Raw genomic sequence first — 20,232 nt, 5'->3', positions numbered from 1 at the left:
AGTGTTAACATTCCTTATGGGTTCTCTGTTTGAGCCCTTTATTTGATTTTCTTACATTGCTCACTGTTAGGGAGAATTCTCTTAAGGCTAATTTCCCAAACCTAGTGAGCCCCCCACCAGCTTTGCTGGATTTTTGGGGTTTGTTTTTTTCTCCTGCTAAGAGTGAGACTCTCTTACTCCCACTCTTAGGCATGATTTGAGGTATGTCTTTTGACTTGTTATGTGTTTATGGGCTATGGGGTTTCTTTTTACTCCATAGGGTATCATCTGTCTTTCTGTATGTGTGGTACACAGCACCCTCAGTGCAGTACCACAGGGGTCAGTGACCCCCAAACATAGACTCCATACCCTGGGACTGACTACTGTCTCCCAGGGCATGCAAAGTCACCATTGGCTTTACTAGTCCAAATTTGTGATCAGAACCAGTACAAACCATCATATTGTGGAATTACTGGTAAGGGGTAATTTGATTGCCCCTGGGTCTGTTTTCGAGGGGGCACTGTCCCGTCCCCCCTCGTCGAGTTTCTGGTGGTGGTAGTGGTTACCACGCGAAATATTCCACTGGAATATTCTCTATGGGATTTTCCCATTCATTTTAAACGCACCACTTTTTGGTGCAATGTTAAAGATATCGCCGGTTTATTTATTTAATATTAAATCACCGGTTGGGTCTTTTTGCCAGAACTCGATTCTAAAATGGCATTTGTGTCCGTCTCCGTAACTCTGACCAAGGTCGAGCCCTTTGTTCCACTATTTTGGTGGGCTTCTCCACAGAAGCCCTCCAAGTCGTGCCACCCTGTCTGGGTTCCACAGGAAGGGTGGAGGGGGGAATTGGCACCCTGGACTGCGTTGCCCTAGCAACCCAAGTCGCACTCTATTCTGATTGGCCCAGTGGTGAGCTTGTGTGATTGACAGCTAGGCTGATGAATGGGGATTTTTCTGCATAAAAGAAGGGCCTTTGGGACTGGAACTTCAGAAGTCGCCACAGGACCTAAGAATCCGACGAGGAAGAAGCTGAGCCACCTGCAACCCGACGACTCCACCGGTGAAGCCCTGCTGCAACGAACTCGCCACTTTTCCGACGACAGGGAAGATCTTCTGCTGGAGAGTCTTCTCCCCTTTGAGCTGGTGGGACCAACCAGTTCGCCCTTTTCACCTTCCAAAGACATCTCTTGGTCGAATCGCCCGTGCCAAGCAGCCCGGCGGCGGATAGCCAAGCTCACCACTTTTGACCGCAAATAAAAGGACTGCACCTTTTAAAATCGGGAACTCTGCAGCTAGTTTCATCCCTGGGCAGTGCAACGACTCCAGACTTCCTCAACGACTAGATCCCCTCTTCCTCTGGCTGGAACAACGAACTGCGAGGAACAACTGCCCCCGCTGGAGCTTCCTTCCCATTTAAGGTAGTGTGTTCTGCCTGGCCTCCCTTTCTACAGAGTGCTCAAGGTGTCCCCTAAATCCTTGACTTCTATACTGGGTTGGCCACAGACCTGCTAAACTTTGTTTATTGAACTATTCCAACTCCTTTTTGACACTCTGCAAGACTTTCAGTGCACTTTAAACCATGTGATCCTGGGCACATTTCACTTCGCTCCATTTAAAGTGTCCTGGCCTATGAACTTTGGCTCTACAGTATATAACCTGCCTTTCTTCCCTTTGCTCTGCCTCTTAAAAAGTGTTGGGAACTGTTTTATTTTATGCTGTGCCTTTTCTTCCCCTTTTTAACCTAAACTATTGGAGTGCCATCTACGTTAAGCGCTCACTTCTGTCTTAACAAATAGTGAGCTTTAACCCTGACTTGTCTGATAGTTATTAAGGGAGGTGTGTATACTTTACCTGATTGTGTTTTAGCTTGCTTTTACCTATGAGTGCTGGTATATTACTTCAAGTGTGTTTTTAAATAAATAACTATATACTTTTTATTCAAAGCTCTGGTCACTGTTTGTTTGCTCCACTGTGTTTTGGCCCTATTGTGTATACTCTACATACTGCCCTACTCTTCTTGAGGGAAGTCTGACTGCTCAGCCACAGCTACCAGGTAAATCTGGGTGGTGCAGACTGCTACCAATTGGGTTTACTGCTGCTCCTGTAGTCTTAATCTTTTTGCAGTGTTCGCCAAGGGAACTGCACAGGATTCTGCCTAACACTCGCTCTTGACATGGTTTTCCTGGATGCCATCACTTCCGGGGGAGGCTGGGGAGCTCCAGGCATTATCTATTACACCTCCCTTTTTTTGTTTTGTCCAGATAGAAGGTGGCATTGAGAGGGAGAGGTTGTCTCAGACTTTCATCTGTCTCAAAAGATCCATCTTTCAGTGTTTTTCCTCAGCCTCATACTTACAAGGAAGAGGAATGATTCCATTTGTTGGACCCTGTGCAGGCTCTCAGCTAGTATGTCTCTTGAATGAGGTACATCAATAAAGATTACCAGCTTTTTGTGGTGTGTATTGATGCCCATGTTTGCAAGGTTGTGACCAAACGGACCCTGTTGAGGTGGATAATTATCTGCATCTCGGAAGGCTATTATCTGGCTGGACTTTCCTGAAGTTCTCAGGGTTCATTCTACTGAAGGTCTGGGTGCCACCTCTCCAGTACAAAGGATGGGGTCCCCATCTTGGACAAAGCATCTACGTGTGCTTCTCTGCACACATTAGCCAAGCACTACTGCTTGGATTACCTTTCAGAGCCGAACGCCTGCTTCAGCAGAGCGGTCCTTCAGTGTTGGTGCTGAACTCTTGCTCACCTCCTTCCTCTCAAACTAGAAGTACTGCTATGGGAGTAGACAAGGAAGCCGCAGAAGGAAAGAGTCCATTAGTAGAACAAATTACTTACCTCTCTGTAATGTTCTTTCTGATGGATCATCCTCTCACAGATTCTTCATCGCCCTCCCAATGTACCCCTCTTGGGGTTAACTAGTACACCATCATCCGTTCAGTTGCTCATCAGCAACAGAATGCTTTTAGAAAGGTTGAACTGAGCTCATGGGGCATGGAGCCTCGATATATACTGGCCCTCAAGGCATATTCACACAGGAGGGCGGAACCCCGTTGCGCCCCCCTAATGGTGGAAAGGTTTCGAAGGATCCGCAGTGCTGGGATAGAATGTCACAGATGAGGAATCGGTGGGTGTAACACCCATCAGCAAGAACAATACTGAGAGTTCAGTAATTTGTTAGTCTGGCACAATCAATTTCCAGAAGTAACGGCATAGACTTAACCATCCCAGGGATAAGGTAGACTCTCCCTGTCATCATGTTTTGCCGCTTGCCTAGCCCTCCTAAAATGCGCAGGTCAATTTTTTTAGGGCCAGGCAGGCAATGCAACACTGTGTAGCATAGCCTCCCCGACTAAGTGCAAAGTACATGGCTGAAGTCCTGAGGTCTGTGGTCTGCTGATATTGGCCTCCGGCCTCCAACACAGTTCTCATGAACATGTAGAATTTCAAATATGAAGTGCATACATTTCTCATCCTTTTGCTTGGAATATAAACATATTTGGTGCAGCAGCTACTCATGCCACATCTGTCCACAGCTACCGCAATGCTGAGAAAGGTCAGGAATGTGTTTTTAATATTTGGTCGTCTCTATTTCACTAAACCCTTTTATAGCGTTGCACATAGGTAAATCACGAAGAAGCCAAACTGCCTTTGGTTGGGATCCAGCATAGCAATCTCTATTAAGAGTGATAGATGGCTGAGAGGAGTTAAAAATAAGTTTCGAGGGGATTGGGTCCTCCGACGTATTCCATATCTATGACAGTAATCACCACAGCTGTGCTGCTTCGGAAAATCTTTCTGTGTGCTGCGTCGATACGCTGTCCTCGAGGGCCTCCGTCGAGCCGATGTCACCGGATGTTATAAGTAGGACGCACGATGCCCGTAGCCTCAGTTCCATTTTTTCCGCAAATGTGTTCGCTCCGGAGATCTCGGCACGCCTCGACTCTTCTGAGTTATGTTCTTTGCGGTTCCTCGAGCCTGTTCGTTTGCGATATCCATGATGTCTTTGTCGTCTTCTACCCCGCGGCCAGGTTTTAAGAAGTGTCGGGACTGCAGGTCCAAGATGTCGTTGACGGATTTGCACGTCGCTTGCCTCTGGTGCCTCAGTGAGGACCACGACACGGATGACTGTGTGGACTGCCAGTCGCTTACTTCGAAGGCCTTGCGGGAGCGTAAGAAGAAGCTTTCTGTAGGTAAGGTGGCCAAGCCCCGGAAGTCGAAGTCCACCGGCCTTTCGACGGACGATTCGAGGGACAACTCTCTGCATCGTCGTCGGTCCGGAGGTGGGGGGTCTCGGTCCCGGAGTAGCTCCCGCCATTCCTCTGCCTCCTCGAGGCACTCACGGAAGCGCCGTCACCGACTCCGCCCGTCAGCGGGTTGCTTGTCCCAACAAGCATTCCACTCCTGCCGAATGGGATTAATTTCGGCAGGAGATGATGGCGATTTTTCAGTCGCAGGGCTCCAGTCCATCCGCGCCGTCGAAAGACGCCGGCCGTGACCGTGCTAAAGACACCACTCGCGCGCCTTTGGGCTCGAGCGGTTGTCGCGATCACCGGGCGCCTTCGAGGTCCTGGTCGGACAAGGTTGGTCGCTCTAGACATGCCAGTTCCAGGTCCCGGTCCTCGATGCCCTCGAGACCGGCGGACCCTGTGAAGTCTGCAAAGAGGACATCGGTGCCGAGATCGTTGAGGGACTCTCTCGAGGCTCCGCCTCCGAGGCAGCCGTCAACGCCATCGGCGCCTACGCTGTTGAAGGACATGCACGAGGCTCTGCCCTCGAGGACTGTTGTTAAGGAGAATTATCATTCTATGGCTAATTTTCCTTGCATGTAGAGTCCCCCAGCAGCTTTGCTGGATTTGAAGGGTTTGTTTCTTTTTACCTGCTAAGAGTGAGACTCTTTTTTCCCACTCTTAGGCATTTTTGCTATCTGTGTTTTAGGCTATTTTTGTGTTTAATGTCTATGGGACTTTCTCAACCCCATGAGAACCATCTTTATTCACATGTGTTACACATCACCCTCAGCGCAGTGACACAGGTGTGTCATAGCGATCCCCAAACATAGACTCCATACCCTGGGACTAACTACTGTCTCCCAGGGCATGCAAAGTCCCCATTGACTTTACTAGTCAATTTTTATGAACTTAACCAGTACAACCCATCTTACTATGGAGGTACTGGAAGGGGTTAATAGTTTTTTCCTCTATGTTCATTTTCGAGAGGGTACTGTACAGTCCCTCTCTCTAAAGTTTCTGGCTGGTGGCAGTGGTTACTACCATAAATATTCGACCGCGAATATTTCTCTACGGATTTTCCCATTGTTCGAGGCTACCACTTTTTCTGACAGCCTCTAACATACCGCTGGTTTATTTTTATATTAACTTTACTCCGGTAGGTTTTATTTGCAAGAGCTTTAACTTCTTTCTCTAAACTCCTAACCCAGGTCGGGGGTCCTTTGTTCGTCCGTTTGGAAGCCTTCCTTTCGGTGCCACTGAGTCTGGGGTGGGTCCATTGTGTGGGGGGTGGAGTAGGACCCCTTGGACAGGTTGCCTCAGCAGCCCATGTCACACTCTATCCTGATAGGCTGGAGGGTCTCCCGCCAAGATGACCACTCCACTGTGTGAGTGACAGCTAGGCTGTATGAATGGGGATCTTTTTGCATTAAAGCGTGGTCCTGAGGACTGGAAGAGCAAGACGTCGCCACTGGAACTAAGAAGCCGAAGAGGAGAGAAGCCAAAGACACCTGCAACGACTGAACCACCGGTGAAGCCCTACTGCAGCGTCTCGCCACTTTTCTCCACACGACGAGAGATGATCTTCATCTGCAAGAGCCTTCTTCCCTAGAGCTGGTGGGGCCAACCAGTTTGCCATTCGCCTTCCTGTACCTGCCTTGGTCGAATCACCCGTACCCAGTACTCGGTGGCCGGATAGCCAGGCACCAGTCCACCCGGACTGCGATTTAAAGGAGCGTACCTTTTATTCGTCGGGCAGCACCGCAGCTGGTTTCATCCATGGGTAGTGCGCTAACTCGAACCTTCCTCCACGACAAGAGCCTCTCTTCCTCTGCTGGGTCCCCCGAACTGCAGGAACTACCAGGAACAACCGCCACCGTAGGAGCCACTTCTTCATTTTAAAGGTACATTGTTCCAACAGGCCGCCCTTTCTTCGCGGTAGCACTAAAGGTGTTTTAAATCCTTTACCTACCTGTTGGGTTGGCCGCCCCTCTCTCTTAACATTGTCTTTTGCTTTCTGCATCCACCTTTTCAAAATCGTTAACCAAAGAACTGACTTCAGCTACAAGAACATTTTGCTCCTGGGCCCTTGCCCTGTACCACTGACTCTGGCACAGGCCTACTGACTCTGGCTACATTTGTTAGATCTGCCTTCTTTTGATTGATTCTCACCTAGAACTGTGTGGTGCACCCAATTCTTAAAACTGCCCTTTCCTTCCCTTTTCTAAACGTTGAGAAATGTCATTTTGCTCAGTTTTCATTTAAATATATCCTATACTGATGACCTGTCTTGCTTAAACTGGTTCACAAATTGATGGTAAGAGTTGCAAGGGTGTGTAAGAAGGTATTTCTGAATAACTTGTGTTTTCCCTCCCTTGTGAGAAATTGTTAGTGCAACCCTTATGTGTAGTTTTCACTGTGCCGTTTTGCTCAGTTTTCACTCTGGTTCACTTGGTCTACAATTTATATAGGGAATGTGTATATTTTTCCTTGACTTAATTTAACTTGCTTGATGACTGTGATAAATTTGTTTTCTTAGAAGTGTAAAAAAAAAAAAATATATATATATGCCATAGTAGTGTAGGCCTATTGTGTAAACCCTGAATACTGCTCATCTCCCTCTTGATAGGTCTGACTGCTCAGCCACAGCTACCAACTAAATCTTTGTGGTACAGACTGATACCAAAGGGGATTTATTGCTCTCACCTGTAGTCCTAATCTTGTGTAGTGCTCCCCAAGGGAACTGCACAGGATTCTGCCTAACGACTGTGTCGAAGCTGTCGGCACCACGCTCGACGTAGATTCCATCGACGCCCTCGAAGCCTTTCGAGGCTGTTTTGTCTGAGGTACCCCGTGGCATGGTGGAACCCCCTAGAAAGGCTCTGGCCAAGGCTAAAAATGTCTTTGTCCCTTTTTCTGTGCCCTCATTCCAGCCTCTTGATTATATTTCTGAGGCGGATGAAGGTTCTGAGGAAAGGTTGGTTCCTGTTACGGTACCAGACGAGATTTTATCTGGTCATAGCCAGATTGAAGACCTGCGTCAGTCGTTGCACGATGCCAGTGGTCTGGACACCTCTCCGAAGGTGGAGTTCTGTAGGCCTGAGCCTGGCACCCATGCCGCGTCCTCGTACTGGCGCCTTATGTCGAGGGTAACGGAATACTTGGGGCGGTCTGCGCCACCAGTGGATTTTCTGCAGGATGACCTGACTGATATCCTTGACCAAGGTCCACCAACTGACCGGGTACTGCCATTCTATATGGCCTTGCAAAGAAGGGTGGCAGCGGCTTGGACTGCCCCGGAGAGTCTCCCGGCAGTGAGCAAGTCTTTGCCGCGAAAATACCGTCCAGCCAGAAGCGACCCCTGCTACTAGACCACGCACCCCACTCCAGAGAGTTTGGTGGTGCAGGCGGCTACTTCCCCAGCAAAGCAGGCGTTGCACCCTACCATCCCTTCTGATAGGGACAACAAGCATTTTGATGGCTGGGCGAAGAAAGTGGTTTCTTCAGGGGGTATGTCTTTGCAGGCAGCCAACTCTGTGTGCGCCTTAGCACGTTTCACGAACACTCTGTGGAACTATATTTCGTTAGCAGCTGATCATATTCCCGAAGGTGAGGAGCGGGATGGTTTTCTTGCTATGGTGCAGGATGGCAAGGATGCCAGTCGGGTCTGGACATGGCAGATTTTGTCAGCCGGTCCATGGCGGCGAGCACCGTAATAAGCAGGTTTGCGTGGTTGCGGAAGTCGTGGTTTTCTCCTGATGTGCAAGCCCGGCTCCTCAACATGCCCTTTGATGGTGAACATCTTTTTGGCAGCAAGGCTGACGAGAGCCTTGAGAGGTTGCAGACCTCCAAAGCTGCAGCAATGTTGTTGAGCGCTGCAGTTTGCCAACCTCTGCCTTTTCGTCCTAGGGGACAGCAATGGAGGGGAGGTTCCTTTCTATATTACTCATCCTTTAGTAGATCGAGATGAGCTGCAAGTCAAAGGGGCCACCGTAGGAGTGCTAGAGTTGGAAAACAGGGTACTTGAGGTGCTAAGGCCGATCGGACAGTTGCCTCTTTGCCCTCAGGCAATGCTGCAGCCAATTCAGCTCAGTCATGAGGCCATGTCCCATGGTTCGCCGGTTGGGGGAAGGCTTGTACAGCATCTTGTAGAATGGCGTGCCATTACTTCAGATGTGTGGGTTCTGGAGATCATAGCCCGCAGCTACTGTCTTCCTTTCCGGCAGAGGCCTCACAACAATCCACCAGGGAATCTCTCTTTGAAGAGTCCAGATCCGCTCCTTGCGCAGGAAATACAAGCCCTGCTGGAGAAAGGCGCCATAGAACTGGTGCCTGTAGCGGAGAGGAACAAGGGATGGTATTCCCCTTATTTTTTGATTTAGAAGAAAGATGGGGGATTGAGACCCATCATGGACTTGCACGGTTTGAACAAGCTCCTCGGGAAGGACAAGTTCAAGATGGTTACTCTCTCTCAAGTCCTCCAGGCCCTTCAGCTTCAGGACTGGTTGGTGTCTCTCGACCTCAAGGACGCTTACTTTCATGTGCCGATCCATCCCAAGCACAAGAAGTACCTGAGGTTCGCGGTTGGCGACTCGCACTTTCAGTTTCGGGTCCTGCCGTTCGGATTGACCTCCGCCCGAGGGTTTTCACCAAGCTCATGGTGGTGGTGGTGGCAGAGTATATCAGGAAAGGGGGGATTCACGTCTACCCCTACCTGGACGATTGGTTGATCAGGGCACGCTCTCCCGAGCAAGTCCTGGATCATCTGTCCGTAACCTGCCACTCCTTTCACAAGCTGGGCTTCTCCCTCAACTTAAAGAAGTCCCACTTGACGCCAACTCAGCGGCTCCAGTACATCAGAGCAGTGCTCGACACATCCCTGGGGCAGTGTTTTCCTCCCCAGGTGAGGGCTCTTCACATTCAGCAGATGGTACACAAGTTTCGACATGCCCAGAGTCTCCCGGCGTTCGAGTTCTTGAGGTTGCTCGGCCTCATGGCATTCTGCATTCTTCTGGTGCCAGAGGCCCGGTTGCAGGTGAGATCTCTGCAGTGGGCTCTCAAGATGCAGTGGTCACAGTCCTCCTGCAGGATGTCGGACCCCGTTCAGGTGCCGCCCTCGGTCGCTGAGGACCTTCTGTGGTGGGCCGATGAAGGCAATCTGATGAGGGTGGCTCCATTTTGGCTACCCTGGCCGGAGGTGATGATTGTGACGGACGCATCCCTCACGGGATGGGGAGCTCATGCCAACGAGTTGACAGTCAGCCGTCGTTGGTCTCTGTCGGAGTCCAGACTCCATATCAATCTGTTAGAGCTGAGGGCCGTCAGGCTTGTCCTGAAGGCTTTTCTGCCGACTGTGCGAGCAAAGAATGTCCTGATTCTGACGGACAACACAGTGGCCATGCACTACCTCAACAAGAAGGGGGGGGGCAGGGTCACTTCCTCTGTGCAGGGAGGCGATGCAGCTCTGGTTCTGGGCCATCCAGCAGGAAATTTCGATCTCGGCAGTTCATCTGGCCGGAGACGAAAACGAGACGGCGGACGCTCTGACCAGGCAGAGCGCGATCTCTCACGAGTGGGAGTTGGCTCAGGAGATTCTCCTGGAGATCTCTGCCCTTTGGGGGACCCCTCAAGTGGATCTCTTCGCCTCCAGTGTCAACCGGAAGTGCGAAAGGTTCTGCTCGTGGGAATTTCCTCCAAGAGGAGCCTTAGGAGATGCGTTCGTGGTGGAGTGGTCCTTCCCACTGCTGTGCGCGTTTCCTCCAGTCCCCGTCAAGTGCTGCAGAGGTTACGGAGGTTCGGTTCCCGGATGATCCTTATTGCTCCGACAAGGGCCCGAAGGACGTGGTACCCAGACCTTCTTGACTTGTCCATCTGCCCTCCACGTCCTCTTCCCTACCGAGACGATCTGCTCTCACAGGAGGGGGGTCAGGTTCTCTATCCAGAGGTCAGATCCCTCAACCTTCACGCTTGGCTTCTGAAAGGTTGAGGTATAAGGATTGGGACCTCCCTGAAGACGTAATGGAGGTGTTGCTTGTCCCTGTACCGTTGCCATTGGAGAAAGTTCTGCAACTGGTGCAGGGTTAAGAATGTGGATCCTTTTTCACGTGACATTCCTGTGGTTCTGTCTTTTTTGCTTTCTTTAGCCCACAAGGGCTTGCAAGTGGGTACCATTAAAGGTTACCTGGCGGTGCTGTCCATATTTAAGCGCTCGTCTGAGGAATGTTCTTATTTTAAAATCCCTTTAATTTCTCAGTTTCTGAAAGGGCTCACTAATGTGTTCCCTCCGTCACCTTTCCAGGTGCCCGGTTGGGATTTCAACCTTGTTCACAAGTTTTCTAATGGGTGCTCCATTTGAGCCTTTACATTTTTGTCCTTTGAGACTGTCAACCCTTAAAACTGTATTTTTAGTTGCGGTCACTTCCGCTCGCAGAGTGAGTGAGTTACATTTCACATATGTCCCGGGTCAGAGTGGACGATCAGCTCTTTATAGGTTACGCTGGAAGGCGTTTGGGACAAGCTGTTACTAAGCAGACTTTGTCTAGATGGATTATCTTGCCAATTTCTGAATGTTACTGCTTGGCGGGTAAGGACCCTCCGGTAGGCTTACGGGCCCATTCTACTAGGGGTATGGCTGCCTCTACTGCCCTGTAGAGGGGTGTTCCTATTCGTAACATCTGTGAAACAGCCACTTGGGCTTCGGTCCATACTTTTGTACGACACTACTCCCTAGATTCCATCCATGGACAGGATTTGGCCTTTGACAAAACGGTCCTTTTCCTTTGCAATTTGATTGGGCATTCTAAATTTCTATATTCTAAATTCGTTTTCCCTCCTCCATACGTTCGTACTGCTTTGGGAATCTGTCATAGATATGGAATACGTCGGAGGACCCAATCCCCTTGAAGAACAAGTTACTCTCTTACCTGGTAACGTTCTTCCGATGGGATGGTCCAACAACGTATTCCATATCGCTCCCTCCATGCCTACCCCGCTACAGAATTTCTTATGCGATTGCAGCTTACGTTTCCGCAAGTCTTTCTGTGGTCATACTGGCAGAAGATTGGTGCCACACGTTCTGGGGAAAAAACTACAACTGAGGCTACGGGCGTCGTGCGTCCTACTTATAACATCCGGTGACGTCGGCTAGACCGAGGCCCTCGAGGACAGTGTATCGACGTCATTGACGCAGGATGCAGACAGCAAAAGATTTTCTGTAGCAGCACAGCTGTGGTGATTACGGTCATAGATATGGAATACGTCGTCGGACCATCCCATCAAAAGAACGTTACCAGGTAAGAGAGTAACTTGTTCTTTCGGTCTGAGAAAAAAGTAGTGCTGAATGTGTTACTATAAGGATGAGTTCTAAATTTAACCAGGTGCTACTAAAACATTTATAAAAGTAATTGTATGATTGGCAAAGCCTCTTACATGTAATGTTCTAGTCCTGCAAGTAGAAGTATTTACTAGTTTAGCAGAAGTGTACTCATTTTGTTCTGTTTAGAAGTGAGGGTCGAGGCTCTGAATCCACGATCACACAGCAAAAGCACTATATAAAATGTTTTTGAAGGTGTTTCTCCTTTAAACCAATCTTTCCTGTATAGCATGTTTGCGAGTCTGAAGATCGAGAAGAAGTGGTTGTTTGTGAACTGTGCGAATCCAGCGTCGTCAGCTTCAATCAGCACATGAAGAGGATTCATCCTGGATGTGGTCGGAGTGCTAATCGCCAGGGCTATAGGAGCAATGGCTCCTATGTAGACGGATGGTTTGGTGGTGAATGCGGAAGTGGGAATCCATACTATTTGCTCTGTGGCAGCTGTAGAGAAAAGTATTTGGGCTTGAAGACCAAAAATAAGACCTCAACATCTGAAAGGTAAGGAGCGATTGTATTCCTAAAGAATCAATGTAAGTGACTGTAATGTGTAGTGGGTCAATTGTTATCAAGGTTTACATTTGCAGCCTCGAATTATTTTGTGAGTACTTGATTCTGGTGCTGTGTTTGTTCTTGGGTTATTTCATGTTTCCAGATAAAGTCCCAATTGGTTTACAAGAAGTCTGAAGAATAACTGAGATGTAAATAAGTAGTGTTCAAAGCAATGGATTGCATTCTCCCACAAGTTCCTCATCTGATGAATATCCCTTCCGGCGTCGGCTGCTTGGAAACCTTTCGACAGGGGGCGTAGAGCGGCTTGGCACCGAAGGTCGACTCCCGCATGACTCGACCATGCGACTTCTCGACTCCAGACCGGTCGTTGGCAGTGCATACATCACGTGACTTCACCCCCATGCCTCTGTTCTTTTTTTTTCCCTGTGTGCAGCCTGCTGTTTCTGAACACAAATTCTCTTCAGTGAGAAAGTTTTTTCCAATCGGCTGTGAATATGCTGGGCCCTAAAACGTCAGGTTCAAGTGTTTCAAGGACTCCGGCTAGAAGATGTCCAACGCGGATCCGCACAGTGTTTGCATGTGGTATCTCAAGATGGAACACAACGTTTATAAGTGCAGTTCCTTTCAACATGTGAACTCGAATGCGATCAGGGAACGGTGAGCAAAACTAGCTCTCAGGCAGCCTGGTGTGATTGGCTGTCAAGTCATCTTGCCCGACACAGAAGGCCCTACGCCAGAGAAGCAAGACATGCACCATAAGAAAACTGTAAGGCGCACTAACTCACCAATTGATTAACACCATTCACCGCCCTCGTCCTCCAACAAGAAGCAGAACGACGCTGGTGTATAAATGACTGGTTTGTCAGAGGAGTGGGGTAAGTCCTTCCCAGCTAGTAGTGCCCAAGAGGAGTGAGAGGCATTTCAAACCCAGACGCTCCAACACTTTAAAAATAAAATAACAAAAAAAAATTAAAAAAAACAAAAAAAAAGCCACTGCACCAGTTGAGTCTAGAGGTTCTGGTGCCAAGGAAGGTGGCCTCTTCGAGTCCTACGCCCTCGAGCTCGACATTGGCGATCACAAAGCCAACAGCATTGTCGATGGTCCTCGAATTGTCATCCGTGTTGAGAGGTCTCGTCAGAACGGTTTGTTGGGTGCAGGCAGTAGGCTGTCCATGTGCCCTGAAGTCAAGATCTGAATTTTTCCACTCTAAGGTCGATCTTCGACAAAGAAGAGAGATCCAGTCCCTTTTGGTATGGAGCTGATGAGTGGGGAAGCTGTGGAAGGTGACTTCTTTACAGATCAAGCCGACTAACTGGCCTTGGCTGAAGGTTTGTGCGAGGCAAGTGGTCTTGACACCTCGCTGGACCTCGACCTGCAGCAGGTAGCGCCCTTTATGGACACCCTAATTCCCTGTACAGAAAGACATTGGAGGGGTGGTTCTTGCTTTGGGACTGGGTATCCCAGCTAAGTCACTCCTGCTTACGAGCTCACGGACATCCTGGACTAAGGTCCATGATAGAGAGAGCAATTGCCCTTTAATGCAGCCATATCTGACCTCCTTGGCACATTGTGGCAGAAACCATGTTCAATGCCAGCAGCGGATGCGGAGCTGACCAAAAGGTATAAGCCAGCCAGGCTGTATTTGCCCTTTCTTTCGGCTCACCCTACTCCAGAAAGAGTTGGTGGTCCAAGCCACCAGGGTAAGCTCACAGCTAACCACATCCGCCTACAACCTGCCCACGGACAGAGAGTCCAAGAAGACCGATGCTTTAGCAAAGAAATGTTTGCATCAATAAGCATTGCTCTAAAGGCAGTCAACGCCACATGTGCCTTTGCAGAATATTCTATTGTGCTATGGAAAATAATATCTGCCAGCTATTTCAAGATTGATCCAAATACCTGCATTACCATTGTAATCCCACTGCTTAGTTAAGGAGTTTCTAAAAGTTATTTTCCAAGCCTTCCCGCTTGTACGGACTTCAGCCCTGACGTCGGAACTGAATGTTGTTCAATCCAAACTCATGGGTCTTCCATTCATGCCTTTGCACAAGAAGGACATTAAGTTCCTCTCTTGGAAGACTGCTTTTATGCCTCTGCCAGGAAAGTTGAAAAGATACAGGATTTGTCATGTAAAGTATCATACCTGGTGTTCCGCGAATCCGAGTTCGTGTTGCTGGCAAATCCCATTTCCCTTCCGAAGGTCCCTTCGTCTTTCCATCTTAATGAGCCCTTAGTCCTGTGTGTTTTTTTTGCCTCGCCTCTACTCCGGCTGAGCATAAAACTGCATTGGCTGGACGTCATGCAGGCTTCAAAATATTATGTTATCCGCACCAAATGGTTAGGGAAGTCCTCTCAGTAGTTTGTGGCCTTTGGTCTCATGGCGGTTCCATCTCCTGCTGGCTGTCGAACTGTATTTCATACCGTCACCGTATCACTAACCAGCCTCTTCCTGGTCACCCTAGAGCACACCCCACAAGGGATGTTTCCTCCACTATTGCCTTGCGTTCTTGTGGCCGACTGTTGGATAACTACAGAGCGGCCACGTGGCAGTCTTTCAAAACTTTCATGAGGCTCTACCATAGGAATTCCACAGAGGACAGCAGGGTTGAAAATGCAGTGCTCCTTCATTTGTTCACATAAGGTGAGCATTTCCTAAAGGTGATCCTGTTGCCCATGTTTCGAATGGATTGTGTCCTCCAACGTATCCACATCTTTGACATGTAATGTCCACTGCTGTGTACTTCGGAAATGTTTTCGGCAGACAGCGTTCTGCGTCAATGGCGTCGGGTCGATATCCCTCGAAGGCCTCCGTCGAGGGTGACATCACCGGCTGTTATAAATAGGACCCACGGTGCCTGTAGCCTCAGTTAAATTTTTTCTGCAAACATGTTTGCTTTGGAGACTCGGCACACCTTGTGTATTCCTTGTGAATATGTCTTCTTCTTCAACCCCTCCGACTCTGCGGTCTGACTTCAAGATTTGCCGGGACTGCAAGTCAAAAATGCTGATTACCGACCCGCATTGCATTTGTTTACCAACGACTGTTCCAAATGCCAGTTGCTAACTGCTAAGGCCTGGCGGGAGCGTAGGGGAAAGCTTCAGGTAGGTCGGGGGTTCTAAATCCAGTAAGTCCCGTAAATCCATGTCCAAGGGTATGGCCACTGACGATTCGAGGGGCAAATCTTTGCTTGTGAAGGAGTCCCGTGGGTCTCGGTCCCGCAGTGGTTCCCGCCATTCGTCCTCGTCTCGGCATTCTAGGAAGTGCCGTCACCAGTCACCTTCCCCGTCCTCCTCGGAGGATGGAGCCACGAGGAAAGTGGCTTTTCCAACTAAGTCCTCGATTCCAGAGGAATGGGCTGCCTTTGAGGAGCAGATGTTAGCGATTTTTCAATCGCAGGTCACAGTTCTGTCTGCGCCTTCTAACGAAGCCGACAAGGAACGGTCTCGATCCGTGGCTCGTACGCCTTCAGGCTCGGGTCCTCAGCGCGATGCTCATCGGTAACCTTCGAGGTCCCGTACGGACAAGGCTCCGGGTGGTCGCATGAGACGTGCTTCCAGGTCTCGGTCCTCGTCACCAGTGAGACCGAAGAAACCTACTAAGGGCTCGAAGTCGGCGCCGTGTCCGTCGGATACGGACATCAAAGCTTTGCCTTTGTATCAGCCGTCGGCGCCCTTGTCGACGCCGAAGCCATCAACGCCATCAGCGCTCTCGACTCCTCCTGGGCCTTTTGGCCAAAATCTACTGTTGGAGATCCCTGGTACTGTGGATCCTCCACGGAAGGCTACTTCCAAGTCTGTCTATCTGTTATGCACTCCAGACCCTCAGCTGTTCCGAGACAGGACTTTTACCTCCTTCTGGATCACATCTATGAGGAGGAGGAGCAGGAGGAGGAGAGGTCAGATTTAGATGTTCACCAGGTTGAGCCTGAGGTAGCTCCTGTCTTTTCAGGTGATAGCCAATTGGAAATCTACATTCCCTTGGTCTTTACCTTTTCTGTGTTACACAGTGAAGCAGTAGGGCTGCAGGTCTAAGAACCATTGCATGACACAACGGTTGGAGTCTTTTTAATGGCTAATCCAAACTAGTGGAAAATGGTCCGTGATGAGTGTGAACTTTCTTCTAAGAGGTATTATCTAAAATGGATAATGGCCCACTTGATAACTAAGGCCTCTAATTCTAGCACAGAGTAATTTCTTTCATGTGGGAAAAGCGTACGACTTGTAAAGAGGATGGAATGTTCTAATCCATCGCAGACTTGAGATTCAACTGCTCCTAAGCCTGTAACGGAGGTGTCTGTTTGCAATACAAATTCTTTTGAGAAATCTACTACCTTTTTAGAATTGGGTTCTTGCACAGTGTTTGCTTCAAGTTGTTATAACATATATCCTCGTCAGTCCAATTACTTTTTTGGGGTTCAGCATTCTTGCGTTTATCCATCAGCCTAGCTGTTTTATCCAAAGAGTTTGGGATAAACCTGCAGTAATATCCAATTAATCCTAGAAAAGCTCTGAGATCTCTTTTAGTTGTAAGTATAGGGCTGTCTTTCTCATGTTGCGGTTGTACATTACCATTCCCTACAAAGATGTTGCGGTATTTCACTGCTCACTGGACCAGTCTGCATTAGGATGGATATGCAGTTAAACGGGCCTCTCGGAGGACGCCCATGATGGTAAAATGATGGTCCTCCCAGGTTTTACTATAACTGATGATATAGTCAATATAAGGTCCACACAACTAGGGGTAGGGCTGTAATAGTTTATCCATGAGGCGTTGGAAAGTGGCTTCAGTGCCATGTATCCCAAATGGGAGGACTTTAAATTGAAATAGTCGAATTGGGGTTGAGAAAGCGGTCTTTTCCTTATCAAGACCATATACTTTACCATACCCTTTTGTTAAGTCTAGGGTGGATAAAAAGGTGGCACTTCTGAGTTTATCAATTAGTTAATCTATGCGCGGCAGGGGATAGGCATCGAAGTCAGAAATGGCAGTAACTTGGCGGAAGTCTATGCAAAACCTCCAGGAAAGGTCAGTTTTGGTGACCTTTTCGATAGGGGAGCACCCATGGGCTTGATGAAGTCTCGATAATATTTGCTCTAAACATCTTATTTACTTCCTCAACCGCTATCTGCTTCCGGGCTTCCGGGAGTCTATATGGTTTTAGATGAACCACTTTTCCCTTAGGTGTTCTAATATAGTGATGGGTGCTTTTTACTCTTCCTGGTTTTTCTGAGAATACATCCGGAAATGATCCAGGCCGGGCGTGGCCATTGGAAGGCACGTGCAGAAGTCTATGGGAGTGGTGAGTTGGGGCCACAAGGCGGAGCTAAAGGGGAGTGGCTGCGGCCAGGCTATTTAAGCCAGCCCCACCCGCATGTAGAGGCTTCGCGTTAGTCTGCTGTGTGCAGCGTAAAGCTTACCGCCGTCTGAATCTCTTGCCTGTTTCCAGCTCAGCACGCATCTCAGGTCATGGACATCCTTTTCAGCGCGCACCTACCTGATTCAGCTTGCATCTTACCTGAATCCAGCCATACCCTCGCTCGAAGCGCAGCTATCTTCAACTCAGCATCTACAGCGCGCATCTTACCTGTTTCTGCAAATCCTGCAGCTCGTCTGATACTCACCTGTCCGAGTGCACCTACGCGGGAGTCTTCTTCTCGTCCACCATCCTCACGGATCTTGCATCTATCAGCACTGACAGGTTCTCGGATCGCCGGTCTCCATCATCCTATCCCTGCAAGAGAAAAGGAACGCACAAGGTTAGAAACTGCATAAACATTTAACGCTTGGCCGCGCAATACCTAAGCCTTGCGTACCACCTTGAAACCCTACTTACCTTCTAGTGGGGCCGCTCCATTCCCCTTCTGGCACTGTGTAGACTCGCTCCCAACACTGCGACGCAGCGTGGCCATCGTCACACCTATTAGGAATAGGAAAGACCTTATAAGACAAGAATCATTGGGAAAGACATTGCAAAAGCATATGGACAATAATCATTGTTACGAACACTTACCTCTAGAGTGAATTGGTCGCAGGCGGTCTGGGCCATCCCGTATACGGACCAGTGAAGCAACTAGGTCTATCTACAGCACCCCTGCTGAAGAGAAGCAGGACGGAGAGCTCATCTTTACAAAACAGGGCATTGCCAGCGACCAGAGCAGTCCACGCTACAGCAGCTGGGAGTAGACCCGGATCCAGGGGAGCCAAGTCCAGGGAGGTCTCCAACCATGCTCCAATATCCCCGCAGAGATCAGGTGAGCGTAACAGTAAGAGGACTAGTACCCTTTGTCCAATTGAAAACAGTCTTAAATTCACTTTCTTGTCATAAGTGGTTTTTCGTTGACTCTGGGCTTTTTCCATAAGGGTAAAGACTAGATCTCAAACCAGTCTCATATGCTCCCACAATCTGGTAGCGGTTTGCAAGAGAGGAATGGGCGCCTCTTCTCGTTCTTCCCAGGTTTCCCGGAGCATGTGCAGGACATCTCTAGGTTCTCCAGCATGGGGTCTGGCAGGGATTCACATGCTCATGAATATTCCCTGTTGTCAGGCTGGGAATCCTCAGTAAAGAAAAAATCAGTTTCAGTTTCGTTTCTGAACTGTCTTTCTCCTAATAACCAATCACTGGTCTCTGGGTCATACTGCCCCCAGCCAATGACTGCCCTCTCCCTAAGCCCCTCCTCTGGCAGCCCTCCTCAGATTTTTACCTCATGTTCAAGTGTTGGGAGTCCTCATGCTATAGCTCTCGAGCTTTTACTGCGTTTTGCGACTTTTCAAAGAGTTTAATCTAATTTCTCCAGCATGGGGTCTGGCATGGATTCACATGCTCATGAATATTCCCCGTCGTCAGGCTGGGAATCCTCGGTAAAGAAAAAACCAGTATCAGTTTCGTTTCTGATCTGTCTTTCGTAGTAGTAACCAATCACTGATCTCTGCGTCATACTGACCACAGCCAATGACTGCCCTCTACCTAAGCCCCGCCTCTGGCAGCCATCTTCAGATTTTTACCGCACGTTCAAGTGTTGGGATCCTCGTGCTATTGCTCTCGAGCGTTAGTGCTATTTTTTCACGTTTTTTTCTCAAAAACTTCGTTTTTTCGGTCAAAAGAGCCTCAAGCTCCACCGTTTCTTCATCCGATGAACGGGGACCCGTGTCGGATTCGTCTACGCCCCTCAAGGGTGAAGATTTCGTCGAGCCACGCTTTTGGAGGACTCAAGAAGTTTCTCAGGCCCATCTCGGACATGGCCCAGGAGAAGGGAAGCTCGACGCCCGGAATGCTGTTCAGGGTCTGCCCTGGATGCCAGCTTCAGAATGTCTTTAAGGAGGACGAACACTCCTTTTGTCTGTACTGCCTACATGAGGACAAGACGCACGTGGAGAAGGACTGTGCGTTTTGCGGCAATATGTCGGAGCGGACCATGAAGGACCGCCATCAACGTCTCGCCAACTGGCTGGAAGGGAAGAGCCCGTCAGGCGAGAAGAAGAAGAAATCCGAGCGGTCTTCTAAGACCTTTGAGGACGCCCCAGCGACGGGGGTCCAACACTAGGCCAAGCACCGCGAGTCCGCTGGCACCGGGAGCGCCGAATGGTCGGGCTCTACGGGCGCCAGGCAGGGCGCATCCTCCCCGGCACCATCATCCACGAGCCAACGCTCTGGTTCGGGTAAGAGGAAGGCCGAGCACCCGGCGAAGCTCCTGGAGAGGCCCCGGTCGACCTCGAAGGCCCCATCGGAGGGAGAGCGAGGCAGTGACCCTCCCCCCAAGGAGAAGGCGGTGAGCGCACCTAAGGTGGTGAAAGCCTTAATCCATACGGCCAAGGCCTCTATCGAGACAGTTGCGGCGGCCCTGGCTCAGCCTTTGGAGGCTACACCAGTGGTGGCGACCTCGGGGCTCAGAGTCTCCCTGCCACCGCGAAGGGAGTCCTCTTTTATGCCCATCGACAGGACCCCTGTGAAACCTCCGACGGAGAAGAAAAAGGGGGGGGCAGGAGGTCGTCGTGGATTCGGCCTCAACCTCTGAGGAAGAGCTGATCGAAGTCTTAAGCCACGGCGTTGGCGTGGAAGACCAGCCCGTCGGGAGGGACCCCGACGTGGGAGACGACGATAACGTCGAGGGTGCCGACGGGGCCCCTGA

At 49.6% G+C, this 20,232-nt stretch overlaps 1 protein-coding gene across 10 annotated transcripts in view; it reads left to right on the top strand.

Annotated features, from left to right (window-relative positions):
• Nucleotides 1–20,232, top strand: part of HERC1 (HECT and RLD domain containing E3 ubiquitin protein ligase family member 1) — a 3,379,312-nt gene that overhangs the window by 2,013,698 nt on the left and 1,345,382 nt on the right. For all 10 annotated transcript variants that reach the window (XM_069624399.1, XM_069624403.1, XM_069624396.1 and 7 more), the window contains exon 45: nucleotides 11,824–12,092. In XM_069624399.1, coding sequence (XP_069480500.1) covers nucleotides 11,824–12,092 — 269 coding nt within the window. The remainder of the gene's footprint in view (nucleotides 1–11,823; nucleotides 12,093–20,232) is intronic.

The sequence above is a fragment of the Ambystoma mexicanum genome, chromosome 11, assembly GCF_040938575.1.
Source record: "Ambystoma mexicanum isolate Mex_15411 chromosome 11, UKY_AmexF1_1, whole genome shotgun sequence".
In the NCBI taxonomy this organism is placed as follows: domain Eukaryota; kingdom Metazoa; phylum Chordata; class Amphibia; order Caudata; family Ambystomatidae; genus Ambystoma; species Ambystoma mexicanum.
This window is presented reverse-complemented; position numbering and strand designations above follow the sequence as displayed.